This window comes from Charadrius vociferus, unplaced genomic scaffold, assembly GCF_000708025.1.
Source record: "Charadrius vociferus isolate BGI_N301 unplaced genomic scaffold, ASM70802v2 scaffold436, whole genome shotgun sequence".
NCBI lineage: Eukaryota > Metazoa > Chordata > Aves > Charadriiformes > Charadriidae > Charadrius > Charadrius vociferus.
This window is the reverse complement of record NW_009649187.1, coordinates 5792900-5808585: the sequence shown is the minus strand read 5'-3', so window position 1 is coordinate 5808585 and position 15686 is coordinate 5792900. Positions and strand designations below refer to the sequence as shown.

The window sequence follows — 15686 nt, the reverse complement described above, 5'->3', positions numbered from 1 at the left end:
CTAGCAAGCTCAGGGGCAAGTGGGCAATTCCCAGCTCCTCTGCGCAGTCAGGTATCAGCTCTGCATCCTCAAAGGAGAAGCAGCTGCAGGATTTGCTTTTGATTAGTTTTGCTGCACTTCACAGAATCACAGAATGGTTAGGGTTGGAAGGGACCTCTGGAGATCATCTAGTCCAACCCCCCTGCCAGAGCAGGGTCACCTACAGCAGGTTGCAACACTTCAGCTCAGTGTTTGAGAGGGGCCAAGATAAGTAGTATTGAAGGCCACCTTAGCCACTGACAGAGACACAGACACCACCCAGCATCACTCCTTTCTCAGTCCGCAGCTTCCCAGCGGCCCAGGCCATGACAAGGGAGCCCTCCTGGCAGCAGCAGGCAGTTAACACTAATCCGAGAGCAGAATAATAGCCAGAAAATGAGATCGATTCAGACAAACAGCATTGTGAAAGCTCTCTCTCAGCCATCAGGATAATTTTTGTCTTGCAAACAAAAGCTTACAGCCAGGGTCCCCAAGACACTCCTGTTCAACCCCACGTGCTCTGGGCCAGGGAGAAGGAGCCCCGCAGACCAAGTAGTTTTGACAGCCACTTTATTGCGATACATTGATTTCAGATGTTACCAGCACCTTCCTTCGCCACAGCACAGCAGCCACAAGCACCACGCAGAGAGCTGCCCCAGTTGCCACAGCAGCAAACCCCAGAGCCCAGGGGGCTGCAGCATGCACAGCTGCTCCTGTGGGGGAGAAAGGCTCAGTTAACACTCCCTCAGTCAGGCACAGGGATGATCTAGGGGCTCTGTCTTTCTGCAGGAAAGACTTAAACCAGCCCCCTTCCCCAGCCTGGCTATGCTGGGCTGGCACGCTTACCAAGGCCATCCTTGGCTGTGTCCCATCTTAGCTCATCCTGGAGGAAAATCACAGGGCCTTTGCTGGAGACATAGGAGGCACCATCCCGAAGAGGATGCTCAGCACTCCTTTTACCCCCTACAAAGCAATATGAAGGTTTTAAGTGAGCAGACATATAGCCCTGAAGGTCAGCAAGCTTTGTCCAGGTCAGCTTCTCGAGAAGCTCTGAAGACCAAGCCTTCCATGTGAATCAGCACAGAACTAAGAGCCTACAAAGACCTCTGCCTTTTTGGCATAAGGACAAGGGCCCTTCCTCCATGGAAAGGAGCAGCAAATGCCTTGTCAAGCTGTCTATGGCTTGAGAGACCCAGTCCGTAGCCCACACGTCCCCCTAACCCCCAGCTTGGAAGCTAGACCCTTGTCACCCCTTTGGATGGGGAAACAGGAAGGCTAAGACACTTACTGGCTCTAGCAGGACAAGTGATGGTGCAGGACTCCTGTACAGACCGGTGGCACACTGAAGCACTGCAGTGCAGGTACACCTAGAAAGAAGGGGACACAGCCTGGAATCACTCAGGCACTATCTGTAGACAGGCAGTATCCTGGTGTGGTACATTGACCCTGGCCAGCAGCTGAGCACCCACACAGCCACTTCTTCACTCCCCTGACCCTGCCCCAGCAGGGTGGGGGAGAGAATAGGAAGAGCAAGAAAACCCAGGGCTGGAGAGATAGAAACAGTTTGATAAGTGAAGGAAAGGGGGAGAAGTAAGACCAAAACAAAAGCACAAGTGATGCAAAGGCAAATCACTCACTCTGCTCCCATAAGCAGACCGATGCCCAGCCAGTCTGAGCACCAGCTACACTGGAAGACAAAATCCTCCAGTGTTTATTGCTAAGCATGACATCATACAGCATGGAATACTCCTTTGGCCAATTTGGGTGAGCTGTTCCAGTTGTGCTGCCTCCCAGCTTCTACCCTACCCATGCCTACTCACTTGGGGTTGAGAAACAGCAGAGCAAGAAGAAAAAGCCTTGATGCTGTGCAAGCACTATTCAGCAATTAGCTAGAACACTGGTGTATTATCATCACTGTTTTAGCCACAAATCCAAAACTACAGCACGATATGGGCTGCTATGAGGAAAGTTCACTCCATCCCAGCCAGACCCAGCACATCTGGTCACAGGAGGGAGAAGGCAGAAAGATAGCTTTGGCTTGCTTCACATACAGGCTGTAGCCTTGGAGCCCTCTGCTGCCAGCATGCTGCAAGGCAGCTTTGATACCTTCACCATACACCTTCAAACTCAGTCAGATCTGGCATTGCAGCACTTCTGCCTGACACCTGGGACACAGCTGTCCAGGCACCACTGCTAGGTTCAGCTGGGACCAGTTTGGAGTATTAATTGCTCCTAGGAGCACTAAGAAAATGGTACAAGTCATGGAACTTCACATGACTTATCTGCTCAGAAGCTCATGAGATTCAGAGCCCAGACGCTTCCCAGCTACCAAAAGCTATTTCCAAGTTATTTTGGCCAAGAAATTTAGTTTAGAGAATATTGATTAGCATAGTTAGATCACACACCCTAAGCTAGTTCAACAAAACAGCTTAGGCAGCAAGCTAGCACTTGCTTAAGTAGACCTACCCTTTCAATAGTCTCGTTTTCTGTCACACCCCTCCAGTGACGCATCTTACCTCTGCCACATTTATCTCAGGGAATAAAGAGTTTCTTGCTTCAACCTCTCCTCTCCTGTTTCAGGAGGGGATTTTCCTAGCTTTTGCACACACACCCCCCACAGGCCAAGAGTTATGAAGACTGGCTGAAGCGGTTGTTACTGCTCACATGTTACTTGTCCTCAGTAGGAAGCTAGGCAACAAGGACAGGATCTTACCAGCCCAGAGAGCATCTCTTGGGAAGCAGAGTCCACAAAGGTGAATGTGTAGAAGGCAAAACGCTGGTAATGAGAAGGGAACAATAGTCCTGACGCAAGACTCAGAGGCACCAGCTGTGTCTGATAGTTGTCCCCCACATAAGGGCACCTGAGAAGGAGAGGCCAGCAGTGAAAAAGGTGTGCCATTCCCCTGACCCAAAGCTACTTACAAATCACTTACCCATCCACCAGAACAGGCCACTGCAGCTGTTGCTGGGGATTGATACTTGGTGTGGCCCAGCAATGGTGCAGGACCAAAACCAGGTCTGGGTCTGTTCTCTGAAGGATCTTGACTTCTGCATAAACAGGGTCTCTCAGAGTCTTCACAACAGGATAGTCACTGTCCTTATAGTAGGAAGTATAGCTTCCATCTGGGATGGAAGAAACCCAAGAGCCATTTTAGAGCAGGAACAAACAGAGAGAGGCAACTTGAAAGCATCCTTTATAGCCATGACATTAAGTTCCCACATGCCAGAGAAGAGGCAGTGCCAGATTCACCCATCAATACTCCCTTATTACTCAAAGACCAGAGTCCTGCACCAAGAGGCTTGAGAAAGTCCTGCAAACCTCTCATACCTGAAGCAACACGTAGCTCCAAGGACAGAGGACCTGGCTGGGACACAGCAGGGAGCGGTGGCAGTGTGAAGACCTGAACACTCAAGGGAATGAAGCTCCCAGTGATGGAGTAACTACAGCGGACATGCAACCTGGTGGGACAGGGAAAACCCTAATCAGGCAGATAAAGGTCACACTGATATCTCCTTTCTCCAAGATAGCAATGTAATATCTGCTTTAAATAGTCATATCCCAAATCTTTCCTCCAACACTTCCTTTTAACAAATACTTGAAATTCTCTGCAGAGTTCAGACTTGAATCTGTGGAATTAATTCAGAGCTTGCGACAAGCAGGAAATTCTCTCATGACATTGAACACAGTGGCACCCAGCAATACCGGCCCCAGGGTATTACCTGAAAGTGCTATCCCTAGTGACAGAGCCAAGGCTCCCAGTCTTCACATCCCTGGATGCCACCAGCTCATTCTCATATATGGCCTGGTCTCCAGTCACCTGGAATGACAGACCAGGCACTGTCATTACATTAAAGTCAAGCTGGATTAATGCCAGGCTGGAGAAGAGCATTTGGCCTCTGGACAGCTGGAGGGTGCCCATTAAGTAGCCAAAGCCACATCAGGTTGTTCCAGGTCTGCAAGCTCCTGCTATTCCAGTCTAGTGACAGCTACAACTCTTACCTGAAAAGTGGTGCCACAGGCAGAGAGTGGGAACTGGTACACAATAAAGGCATTGTTTTTCACAACAGGGACACAGCCAGTACTGTGTCCACTGGCCAGTTGCACAGACTCCAGGATAACAGGTGGCAGGGTCACATCCCGAGAGATGGCAATGGAAAACTGGCCATCTGGTGTGCAATGAGCTGTCACTGGAGAAAGAGATATAATCAATTTTGAGCTCAGGGAGAGAAGGGATGCAAGGGAGGCTCAGACATCACAGCAAAGGCAAGTCCAGCAAGTCCTGCAAGATCTCCTACCTGTAACCCCCACAGCAAGTGCTAAGCACAGCAAGACAGGCGCAACCAGCTTGAACAGCAACACTGATTCTGGCCATAAACCCAGGTCTGTTGCAATACATATGAAAGGGCCGAACACTTCAATGGGACAGAGTATTCTGCCAAAAACCATAGCCCTAAGCCACCTGCAGGACTAGCACGCACCAGTCCTGCTCTGTCAGGGAAGTGAGGAATCCCAGTTTGCAGCTCCTCTAGGAGGAGGGGATGACAGTTGCTCACTTACCTGTGTTACCGAAGTAACAGGGCTTCACCCTGTCCCGAGGGTCATAGCAGCAGCCTCGCTCTTCACAGTCTCCCTGGCTGATAGGCAAGGAGGCACACGGCAGCCGGTCTTGGCTGAAGACAGCAGAACAGACGCTACTGCTTGGAGCATCCAGGGCTGGAAGAAACAGCAGGAAGTTGCAGCTAAATCACAGGAGCAGGGGGACAAAGACACAGAGGACACTGGTGGAAGGCGTCCTGGTGCCTCTGCATACAAATCAAGGGAGGTTTGACTCAGGCGAAGGTCAAACACACGGCCTGGAGCTGACATGGAGGCCTGCTCAGAAGGGGACTGCATTTCCCTGCAACAGAGACTCCCCCTGAAGCCACGTACAAGAGACTAGACTGCATGGGATCTATCAAGATAAAGCATTCTGGATCAATTCTGGTAGCGCAAAAAAAAAAAAATCATTGTACCTAGTCTCTGGCTTAATCCCGAAACTTGCAGGGACTCATGCAGTCAGAATATAGCCAGGAGACACAAGGAACATTCACCTATTGACCCTGCAAAGGAGGCAGAAGTCCCCAGCAAGTTGATGGCTCCTATGTTCAAACCCTTCTCCAGGGAGTCTTCCAAACAGCAGTAAGTCCCCTTTCCCAGCCCCAGACTGACTAGGAACAGCCATCTGAAAGGAAGGGCACTCATTGCCACAAGATACAAACAGGCTTTCCCAAGGACCTGTCAGAGTCTTACCAGGAAGGTCCACAGGGCACCTGAGAAGTTTCTCTTCATGAAGAAACTTTTGTCCGGCAGCATCTGTTCCTTCAAGCCCAACCAGCATGAGGTAATTGCCATCCTGGGGGAGAGACACACCAGTCAGGATAGCCAGACCAGCAGTAGCCACAGTCCCAGCAGAACCCCTAAGGTCACTCACCCATTCAAAAACATAACAGCCAGTGTAGGAGACCAATACTTTCCTGGAGCCATCTGGAGTCCCAGATATAAAGAGCCCGCACTCAGAGTCATTCTGCAGAGCATGTGCCTTCCCCTCAGTGTCTAGGGAAAAAGGAGACAGCAGCAGGGGCTTCAGCATCCCACATTGAAGATGTGGTCTACAACACTAGCTTTCTGTAGGAAACAAGGCCTTAGCCAGTATTAGGGTCTGGGCCAGCAGGGGAGCACAAGGGAACACAGCAGCCGAAACCTTTTAGATCCAGGCATAACATTCCACCAAAACCCTTGACTGCTGGGTCATATAAACAGCCCACTGCTTACACAAGATGCACTGAAGCTGTTAGAAAACACTTTCCATCAAAACCTGCCCCTTCCCCCTCATTCCAGGCATACCGCTACACTATGCAAAGATAGAGCAGTAAGAAAGCCACCCCCACTTACCCCAAGTGGTCAGCACAAAGGAAGCATTCCCTTCCCAACCTGGAGGTAAGATGAGTTGCAGGCTTTCTTGGCCACAAGCCAGCAGGGTGGGATCAGAAAAAACACTACCCTGAGTCCCTACAACCAAAGCAAGGGGACCAAAAATACCCCGGAAGAGCATAGCTCCAAATGCAGCCCTAGACTGCCTTGCAACACCCATCCTGCTCTCTTGCTAAGGACTGTGAAGCAGCAGCTTTTAGCCTAGCCTTTTTAAATTGTGGAGCCAGCTGTGATCAGAAGTTCCTGATGTGTCCAGGTGGACCCAGCCCGGCAGTTTAACACCTTCCATTGCCCTCACCTGGCTCTGAACCCATCACAATCTATCTGCTTGCACCCTTTCAAGAAAACCACAGGGCAGGAGCTGAGCTTGTGTCAAGAGATGGGTCTGTATTCATATCACTAAGCTGAGAGGAACTCATCTGTGCAATTTACTATAGAGACCCCGTAGAGGGAAGGGTCTTCAAACCCTTTTTTCTCACCCTGAGTTTTTCCCACCGCTGGCCCATCCAGGAGATCTGCCTGCTTTTCCCCATGTACCCTACTGCTGCTCTAATTGCTCATTACATGTCCTGAGTGCAAGAAGCTGAATGGCAGTGCTCTTTTGCTCTTTTAAAAGTGCCACTGCTTCACATGCCAGACACAGGGTGCTGACATACAATCACAGAAATAGCCCCCCACTTGAAATCTGTTGAAAACTATGGTGCTCAGGAGGCTTTGCACACCTAAATGGGGGTGATTCCCCTTTAACACTCCTGGCTGTGGACGACAGCCCCATTTGCAGTGGGTGAGGAGAGCTGCAGGGCCTGGTGAAGAACGTCACCGTGCCTACCCTGCACACTGCTCATTTCATGTACCAACCAGGAGGGCTGTTCCACAATGTACAAGACCTTTTCAGCTGCTCTGCGCAGCAGGGGCTGAAGCAAATGGATCTCTACAAGATACCTGGGTGGCTGCTGTTTGAGCAGTGCTCATGAACCAAATGTGTTCCTCCCAGCTCTGGCCCGGGCACCGGGCAGCCACGGTCGAGAGGCACCTGGGGAAAACATTTGTACTTTGGCAGGGAGGGAGGCTGCATCTCTGTTGAAGCTGAGCGTTGTTTCAAGACAGCTTGCCCAAATGTCACAGCTGCTGTGTGACTGCTGAATGTTTCATTTCACTGCGTTATCAGCTGATAAATGGGTAAACAATAACAAATAAGCAAAGTACTTTGGAGCTATAGAGCGATAGTTTTCATTCCACTGTCGCAAACTGTGAGACAGAGCTAAGCAGTAAGTCTGTGTCCCCAGGAACAAGGGGACTTTACAGAGAAGATGGAAAGGTCATGAACTCCGGTAGCAAAGAGACCTCATGTAGCAGTGCAAACTCCCATGAACTCCACTTTCACCAGGTGGCAGTCCCTAGAGCTACATGAACTCCCATGAACTGCCCTGGCAACACATGAGCTGATGCAGGAGTTTAGGTCAGCAGACGAATGACTAGCCCCCAATCACTGGCAATTCAATTTTTTTACCAAAGTATTAAGTACATGTCTTTAAGAAGTGAAATGATATTAAAAAAAAGGACAACTAGCAAATCATTGAACTTATACAAGAAAGCAAGGATGACTTAAGAACTCATACGGAAGCTACAGAAACTTTTGGAAAACCTCACTCACACCTCTGAGCGAAGGGGAAACTCCCATTAACACACCTGCTGCACAGCAAACCCAGCACACCCCAGCCAAACATCTGGTTCACCCAGGGCCCTTGCTAATTCCCACCAAGTCCCACATCCCCTGTCCTTGCAACACCTTCTGCTCAGTTGGATGACTCCTGTCTGCCTGCAAAAGTGTCACAGCTCAGGACAGACAGAGGGATACAGCCAGACTGACCAAGCTGAGCACACGCAGTGCCGCAGCCCTGAGGGTCCTTTCTACTTGCCATTGCCATTGCTGTTAGGACCTCGCAGGTACGCAGCCCCTGGAGTAATCTTGGGCAGGAAGCCTCCAGCTCTTTTTGAAGTCCTTGGGACACACCAGACATGCTCTGCAGTCTCCCAGAGCACCTCTGGTCCTTCTAGGGGAGCAGTTCCTCATATTGGAGGTAGACATCAACAAAACAGGAACTTGTACACGCCAACTTCCAGCAGTAGGTCGGGTGGGCTTCTTTGGTCATTGCAAGTGCAAGGACTAGTTACCAGTTTGCACTAACCTATACACAGCCTCTCACAACTTCAGCTCTGTCTCAGCTTGGGAAGCCATTCCCCAGAGACCCTCTCAAGTTCTTGATTTCTCTCTTCTCTATCTGCTTAGGAGACCTTGAAGAAGTTAGCATCCCAAGGTCTAGTCCCCTTTTCTTATGTCTTTATCTTATCTCTTCCAGCAAGTCCTTTTTTGTCTATTGTGATGTCTGGAGACCTTTCTGCCCTTGCTAGATGGATATTTTATACTTTCCTCTCTTGTGAGGCCAGACACCCCTAGGAAGAGAGACTGAGGCAATTGCTGTGCACTGAGGAGAACACGTCAGCATGTTCTTTGGCACATCACACGCAGTGTGAACTCCACTGATAATGTCAGGAAGACTTCAGGAACAAGCGAGGATGGCTCACCCCACTGAAAGCTTGTACAATTAATACTGAAAAACAGAAAATCCAAATGGCACTGAAGTACTTGGAAGATGCTCTCATGACAGTGACTTTCCAGGAGCACCTCAGTAGAAGAGTGCGCCCCTAGCGTGATCTCTTTAACAGTGAACTTTAGGTGAAACAAAACAAGTTTTATGAACACGTTATAAATTTCTTAACCTCTGTTGGCCTCTGCAGTTGTTTGACATAAGGCGTGTCTTTGATAACCAATTAATACTGTGAGAAGTCCTAGTTTCATAACACAGGGCAGTCTAACAAATGATTGACTAGCAATATTGACTAACTCAGCCACGTGATCCAAAACCTGCTGTTGAGCTAACATAGTGAACATAGCTAACATAGCCCTTCAGTATATAAACTCAGGCTCCGGCAGCCAGAGTCACTGCCTCCTGAGCTGCAGAAGCAAATGGAGCTCCTGGGAGCAGCCACTGTTGTCCTTCTGGTTTGCGTTGCTTGCCTGCTCTCCTTCGCAGCATGGAGAGGGAGGTCTGGAAAGGGGAAGATGCCTCCAGGACCAGCTCCCCTTCCTGTCCTAGGTAACGTGCTGCAGGTGAAACCAAAGAATTTGGCCCAAACCCTCCAAAAGGTAAGGCCACTTTCTTCTTCTCTCTTACTTTCTTCTGTGGGCAAAAAATGTGTGGGACCTGTGCACAGGAACAACCTGTGGCCATAGCTTGATGAGTAGCGATCCCAGAGGAGCAGAAAAGCCATGAGGATCTCAGCTGTTCCCCTTCACTGCTGTTGCTAGTGTCCAGGGCTGAATAGCTGGGAACGCTCTCTACACCCACATTTATCATGAGAGGACCAAATCTTGATGCTGCTGGTCTGTGAGGCTGTACTGCCTGCAGTGGGATGCAGCCGCAAGGCCACATTTGAACTCCTCCTCCTTCTGTGCTCCATGGCCATGTTCTGTCTTGCATTTTGACAGCTCAGTGAAGAGTATGGACCAGTGTTTACCGTGCACCTGGGCTCTGAACCAGTGGTGGTGCTGCATGGACATGATGTGGTAAAAGAAGCCTTGGTTGATCGTGCGGATGAGTTTGCTGCTAGAGGACACATGCCACTAGGAGACAGGGCTAACAATGGATTAGGTATGTTTGCTGACTGAGCTCCTTCTGAGGAGAAGGGAAGGGCTGAGGGTGGGTTTGGCAGATTAGGGCTGGAGTGTACTATGCATGAGGGAAGACTGTGGGGAGTGGGTGGGTCCCACCGGGAGAGGGGAAGGCTGAGTGGGCTGTAATTGCTGGCTTCCACCACCCAAAGAGGGTAGCAGAGAAATGGAGTTGGATTGATCTCAATGATTGGCAGTGAAAGGACAAGTGGCAACAGCCACCAGGTGCAGCAAGGGAAATTACATGCAGATATGAGTGATGAATTGTTCACAAGGAGGTTGGGGATGTGGTGGAGGCCAAAAGCAGGCAGTTGGACTACAGGACCTCCATCGATTGCCTCCAAACCACAGTACACTATGACACTACCATGTCAGTGTTCTCCCAGGGACAGGATTTACTGTCACTGTGAGCCTCTGTTCATCTCACACCCAGCACACCCAAGCCAGGTCTTCCCTCTTCCTTCTTCCTCTGCAGGGATTGTTTTTAGCAACAACGAGGAGTGGTTACAAGTCCGGCGGTTTGCTCTCAGCACTCTGCGCAACTTTGGAATGGGGAAGAGGAGCATTGAAGAGAGGATCCAGGAGGAAACTGAGTACTTGCTGGAAGAGATCAACAAAACAAAGGGTATGGTCCATTTTTAATATAGCTTATGTTTACAAAAAAAGGACTGTATTAAGGGACCCCATGTCTTTAGCATAGAATTGAAGTTTGCATGTGTTTTGTCCATGCACTGGCTGCCCCTCGTTACAAAGCAGTAAATAATTGTGATCACATACTGTTCTTTTTGGAGGATCCTTCTGTGTCCCTCAGAGACTGTGATCTGATATTTCCACTAACAACCAGAGCTCAGGTTACCCACAGTACCCATAAGTTTTTTTATGGTTTGTAACTTTTCTGAAATCACAGGAGCACCTTTTGACCCAACCTTCATGCTGAGTTGTGCTATCTCCAACATCATATGCTCCATTGTCTTTGGGAAACGATATGACTATAAAGACAAGAAGTTCCTGTCCCTGATGAACAACATGAACAATATCTTTCAGATGATGAACTCCCACTGGGGACAGGTACGTTCAAGAGCCATTTCACAGTGGCAGCATTCTCCTAGGATAGCAGGAGGTCTCCTTCCCAATGAAGTCCCATTTCAGTCTTCTAACTAGGACCCCATCAATGCTCTGCTGCACAGGAGGGAATTCATTCAAGAGCAAGAAGCACCTTTACCAATGAAGGTGGCTTTGCCAGCTTCCCCTTAGTCCTGACATCCTTCTTCTCTACCTCTAAGGTTCCTACTACTACTAAGCAAGCCCCTACTGCCCCGTCAGGCTGCCCAGCCTCATAGCCCTTCTGCTTGGCTCAGTTGAGAGGCTTGTTGCCTTCCTAGGCTTTTTGCTAATATCAAAGGATGGGGCAATGGCCATGCTAGGGACCTTCCTGTTTCTTTCTTTCCAGCTTTACCAGATGTTCTCAAATATCCTGGATTACTTGCCTGGCCCACACAACAAAATATTCACAGAAATTGATGATCTAAAAGCCTTTGTGTCAGAGGAGGTGAAGATGCACCAAGCCTCCCTAGATCCCAGTTCCCCTCAGGATTTCATCGACTGCTTCCTCAGCAAAATGCAGGAGGTAAGGAGACAGCATACAGCCCCAGCTCATCCCCAAACACATCTACGCGGAGCACCTTCCCTCTTCTAACACAGACATTGGGATGACCCCTTCCCAGACAGCCTGGGGGGGGGGGGGGGGGGAATTGCAGTGGGAAGACACCATCAATACCCCAGATATTGCCTGTGCTAGAGCTTATAGCTCTGGGTCTGCACACTCACCAGCTGCTACCTGCAGCTCCTTACACAGCGAGACCTTCATCTGCTGTCACTGAAACACAGGGACATTTGCAGTCTGGTCTTGCTCTTCTTTCACTGGAAAGCAGTTGGCACAGCAAAGGCAAACAGGCAGATACATACCATTTGGTGCACAGCCTGAAAGAAGGTTGCTCTAGGGCTGAGCTCGCTGCACAAAGATAGCATTACAATATCCCAGATGGCTGCTGCACCTTAGCAGAAAAATGCAACAGCTCTAGGTGAAAAGGAAGGCCTGGGATGACACAAGAAAGGGCTGCTTTTCTCAGTTCAGACAGAAAAACAGCCCAGCCTTTTCCCTAGGAGAAAGAGCGTCCCAATTCCAGTTTCCACATGAAGAACCTGATAACCAGCACCTTCGACTTGTTCATTGCCGGAACGGAGACAACTAGCACCACCATAAGATATGGGCTTCTGCTTCTTCTTAAGTACCCGAAGATACAAGGTACCAGTCTGTGACCTCTTCCTCTCTAGCTATCCCCCTGGGCTGAGCATGTGTTTAACATCACATCCTTCTCCCAACCTTTCTCTTCTCTCTCTCATAATTTACCCAAACGGGCAAAGTCCGTGCACCGTCATTCCCCAGGGTGGCCGCTAGAGATCCCTCAGCTTCACTGGCATCATCATCAGCTGCACTCCTCTCACAGCCAAGGACTTGACTGTGTCCACATCTTTATCTCCCAGTACTCCTATTTAGCCACATCACTAGGAGGACATTCTTTGCATGGGCCACGGTGGAGCTGTGTTCTAGTCAACACCAAAACCAACATCAATGCTCCTGTCATCTGTGATTTGTGGACAGCTGTTTAGGTAGGTTTGGTTTTATTTACCCATTTTATGATTTGTGCCTCTCATGACAGAGAAAGTTCAAGAAGAGATCGACCGGGTAGTAGGACGGTCACGAAAACCTTGTGTGGCTGACCGGACCCAGATGCCCTACACAGATGCAGTGGTCCATGAAATCCAGCGCTTCATCTCCCTCATCCCCCTGAGTGTCCCTCGTGCTGTGACCAAAGACGTCCACTTCAGAGACTATGTCATTCCCAAGGTTAGTGGGCAAGCTCCTTCAAGACCATCAACAAGGTGGAAGCACATTTGCTCTGAGGCTGTCAGTTACAAGCCACAAGCTAGAAATGCTGTGGCCAGACCTAGCTGTCATCCAGCCCTTCATGCAGGTTTTATCCTTAGGCTTCTATAGCTCACTTGCAATCCCTTGTTGCCACTCCATGGGCCAAGACTGGAATAGTAGCTCTGCCAGCACCTTTGCTCACTTGCTCTGAAGCTCTACCTATCTGCAGAAACACAGTGGGTTCACAAAAAAACAGAGCAGTGAATTCTCACACAAAAGGCAGCAAAGCCGTGGAACTGCTCACCAGCATCCAGGAGAGCCTGTCCACATGCTTGGAAGCAAAGTCAGTTGGTGGTTATTGAGCACAGAAAGCCCCTGAGTCACAAAATGCTGGAGGCTCTGTATGCATTCAAGGGAACAAGCAAAACCTGTTCAAGCAAAACCTGTTTGCCCTTTTCTTACATGCTTCTTGAGGCAGTCACTGCTGGCCACTGCCAGAGGCAGGGCAATGGGCTACAGCAACCCACGGCCTGGCCTGGCCTGCAGCAGCAGTGCTCATTGCTCTTCTGGGTGACTGTGTACAGCAGGGGAACAGCAGCACACGGGCTGTTGGCGTTTTGATTTTCAACTGTCTGTGTAAAATCAAAAGACAGGACCTGGGGACCTGCTCAGCTTCCAGCAGTGGGCTCTTGTGTCATCACTGCTGTATTACTTATCCCATGCCTCCATCAATGGCTGGTCAGGAAGAGGATCATGGCAGGAGAAATTTGTCAGGAGAGGGGAAGAGAGCTTCACTTCCACAACCTTGTGTGCTTTTGCTTTTCCGGGCTCGCAGAAAAGAAGGAACATCTACAAGCTCATTATGGTAAAATAAAGAGGAAAAATAAGCTGGAGTGTCCCCAGATGATCAGAGCAAGGTGAGGATAAATGGTCTGAAAGTGAGAAGCAGCATTCAGGAAGAACAGCCAACAACTGTGCCTGCTGTGACATCTAGCCAGGGTCTCATGAAAACTGCCTCCCCAAAGTCAGGGTCCCCAAAGGGAAACCAAAGGCACTAGTAGGACTGTGCTGGGAAGCTCTGCCATAACTTGGCAGGCAGTTGGATTAAGTGATCTGACTCGCCTCCTCTTCCTATTCTGCTCTTCTCCTTGTGTTATCTCAGGGCACCACAATCTTTCCTGCCCTCAGTTCTGTCCTCCATGACAACAAAGAGTTTCCAAACCCAAATGAGTTCAACCCTGGACATTTCTTGAATGAGAATGGCACCTTTAGGAAGAGCGAGTACTTCATGCCCTTCTCAGCAGGTAAAGCACAGGCTTTCTCTCTCTCCCTCTCTCTGTCAACCTCTTCCTCTGGGGACCACCCTGCCTTTCCCTATAACACACACTCCCTCTTCCCAGCATTGCCCCACTGGTGCTTCCCTGGGACTCACTGCTCTCTGGATAACTCCTCCCTGCTTCTCCCTTCCCCAGCTCCATCTCCCATCTTGTTCAGGCCTGGTGGCTTCTCAAACCTCCTACTGGGGGTTGCCGATGTAATGATGTGCATGGGACCCATTGACACTTTCTAAAATACCTGTCACCTGCCTACACAACCACCATAGTCATCCTTAACCAACCTATCTTTCTGTGGTAGCTGCACTTTTCCCCAGCACCTCTTAAATACCTCTCGGGCTACATGCAACCACTCACCTACCTATAGCCCCAACCCTCTGCTTTCTCACCTGCACTTTATGTCACCTTACTCTCTCTTCTTGCCTCTTGTGATGCGCCCTCCACATTCAGGGCTTCTCCTGCTCCTGTTCTTCCTTCACACATCCAAACAAACCGCCAAGGGTGGGGGTCCATCTTTCTCCAACAAACTCTTATCTTGCAAATGTCTTCAGTAATCCTGACAGTCATCTCACTGCTGCAGCTGTATCTGGTAAATAGAGCTGCATAACACATCTGCTTAGTACAAACTGGTCTGCTCAGCAACACCCACTGAGCGCTGTTTGCTGTTTTCACTTCCAGGGAAGCGAATATGCCCCGGAGAGGGCCTGGCACGCATAGAGATATTCTTATTCCTGGCCATCATCTTGCAGAACTTTACCCTGAAGCCCATCGTTGATCCCCAGGAACTCAGCATAACCCCAACACTGAGTGGGACAGGCAATATACCTCCTGCCTACCAACTCTGTGCTGTCCCCCGCTGGAAACCATGAAAACTCTTTCCACAGCGTCCTAAGCCTGGCTACTCCTTTACATGTCCCTTACTAAAGCCAACAGCAGAAGCATTGGCCCACCTTCCCAAGGCTGCCAGGAAGACAGCCCAAACAAAGGTACATGCACAGAGTAGACACCTTCAAAGCCTCCTGGCTGCCACCTTGCAGGGAGGTCCTGGGTGACACTGCAGCCTGCTGCACTGATGCTCTGTCCACGGGCTCCTTGAGCGCAGTGGCTGCATCAGACAGCTGATTTTCTCACAGACATAGTTCCCGTGGCTGCCCACAACCTGCTTCTCCCACAGCACATGTCCCACCAAGAGCAGCATGCTTTGCAGATGGATAGCACTGCATGTGCGTATGTTAATAATAAAGAAAAATCTATTTATGATGATTTGAGCTGTTATTTCCTTTGGGTTGGGGCAGTGCCCCCATCTCCTGCTCCACTGCAGAGTAGGTCTGCAGCGCCTGTGGCCAGTGCCCTGTGAGAAGGGCTGTCCCTCCCCAGGCAAGGGTCCTGCCTGCTTCAGCCACTGGACACAGTGCTGCTGCCTGTAAGGAGCCCCTGGACAGTTGTGGCACAGCCCCAGTCAGGAAGGCTCACCGTGTGCAAGGGGAAGGGAGTCCTGCAGCCCTGGGGCTACCAATAGCTCTATCAGCTGTTGTTGGGGCTGCCAATCCTGCTGCCCCCTGCTGGACAAAGGATAGCTGCAGCATCCCTCCTGGAGGAGAGCGCTGAAGCTCTGGCTGCCTTCACCCTCCTGATGGGACCTCTGGCTGCTCCTGGGGGCTCCTCTCACTTCTCAGGTGCTGTATGGCTCAGCCTTTATAC

General features: G+C 50.0%; 2 protein-coding genes across 2 annotated transcripts; one reads left to right on the top strand and one right to left on the bottom strand.

Annotated features, from left to right (window-relative positions):
• Positions 1-268: 268 nt before the first annotated feature.
• ZP4 (zona pellucida glycoprotein 4) lies at positions 269-6149 on the bottom strand. The gene is made up of 13 exons (XM_009888834.1): positions 5951-6149; positions 5490-5611; positions 5309-5411; positions 4577-4732; positions 4019-4206; positions 3739-3836; positions 3347-3477; positions 2952-3141; positions 2732-2879; positions 1307-1385; positions 865-981; positions 619-728; positions 269-361 (listed from the first exon to the last, which is right to left on the bottom strand). Exons 1-13 carry the CDS (start codon positions 6147-6149, stop codon positions 269-271), a joined length of 1734 nt encoding a protein of 577 aa, XP_009887136.1.
• A 2849-nt stretch (positions 6150-8998) lies between these two features.
• On the top strand, positions 8999-15245 carry LOC104289750 (cytochrome P450 2C19-like). Its single transcript, XM_009888751.1, has 9 exons — positions 8999-9197; positions 9540-9702; positions 10198-10347; positions 10630-10790; positions 11173-11349; positions 11886-12027; positions 12443-12630; positions 13814-13955; positions 14664-15245. The coding sequence occupies exons 1-9, from the start codon at positions 9018-9020 to the stop codon at positions 14852-14854; spliced, it is 1494 nt and encodes a 497-aa protein (XP_009887053.1). The 5' UTR covers positions 8999-9017; the 3' UTR covers positions 14855-15245.
• Positions 15246-15686: the final 441 nt, after the last annotated feature.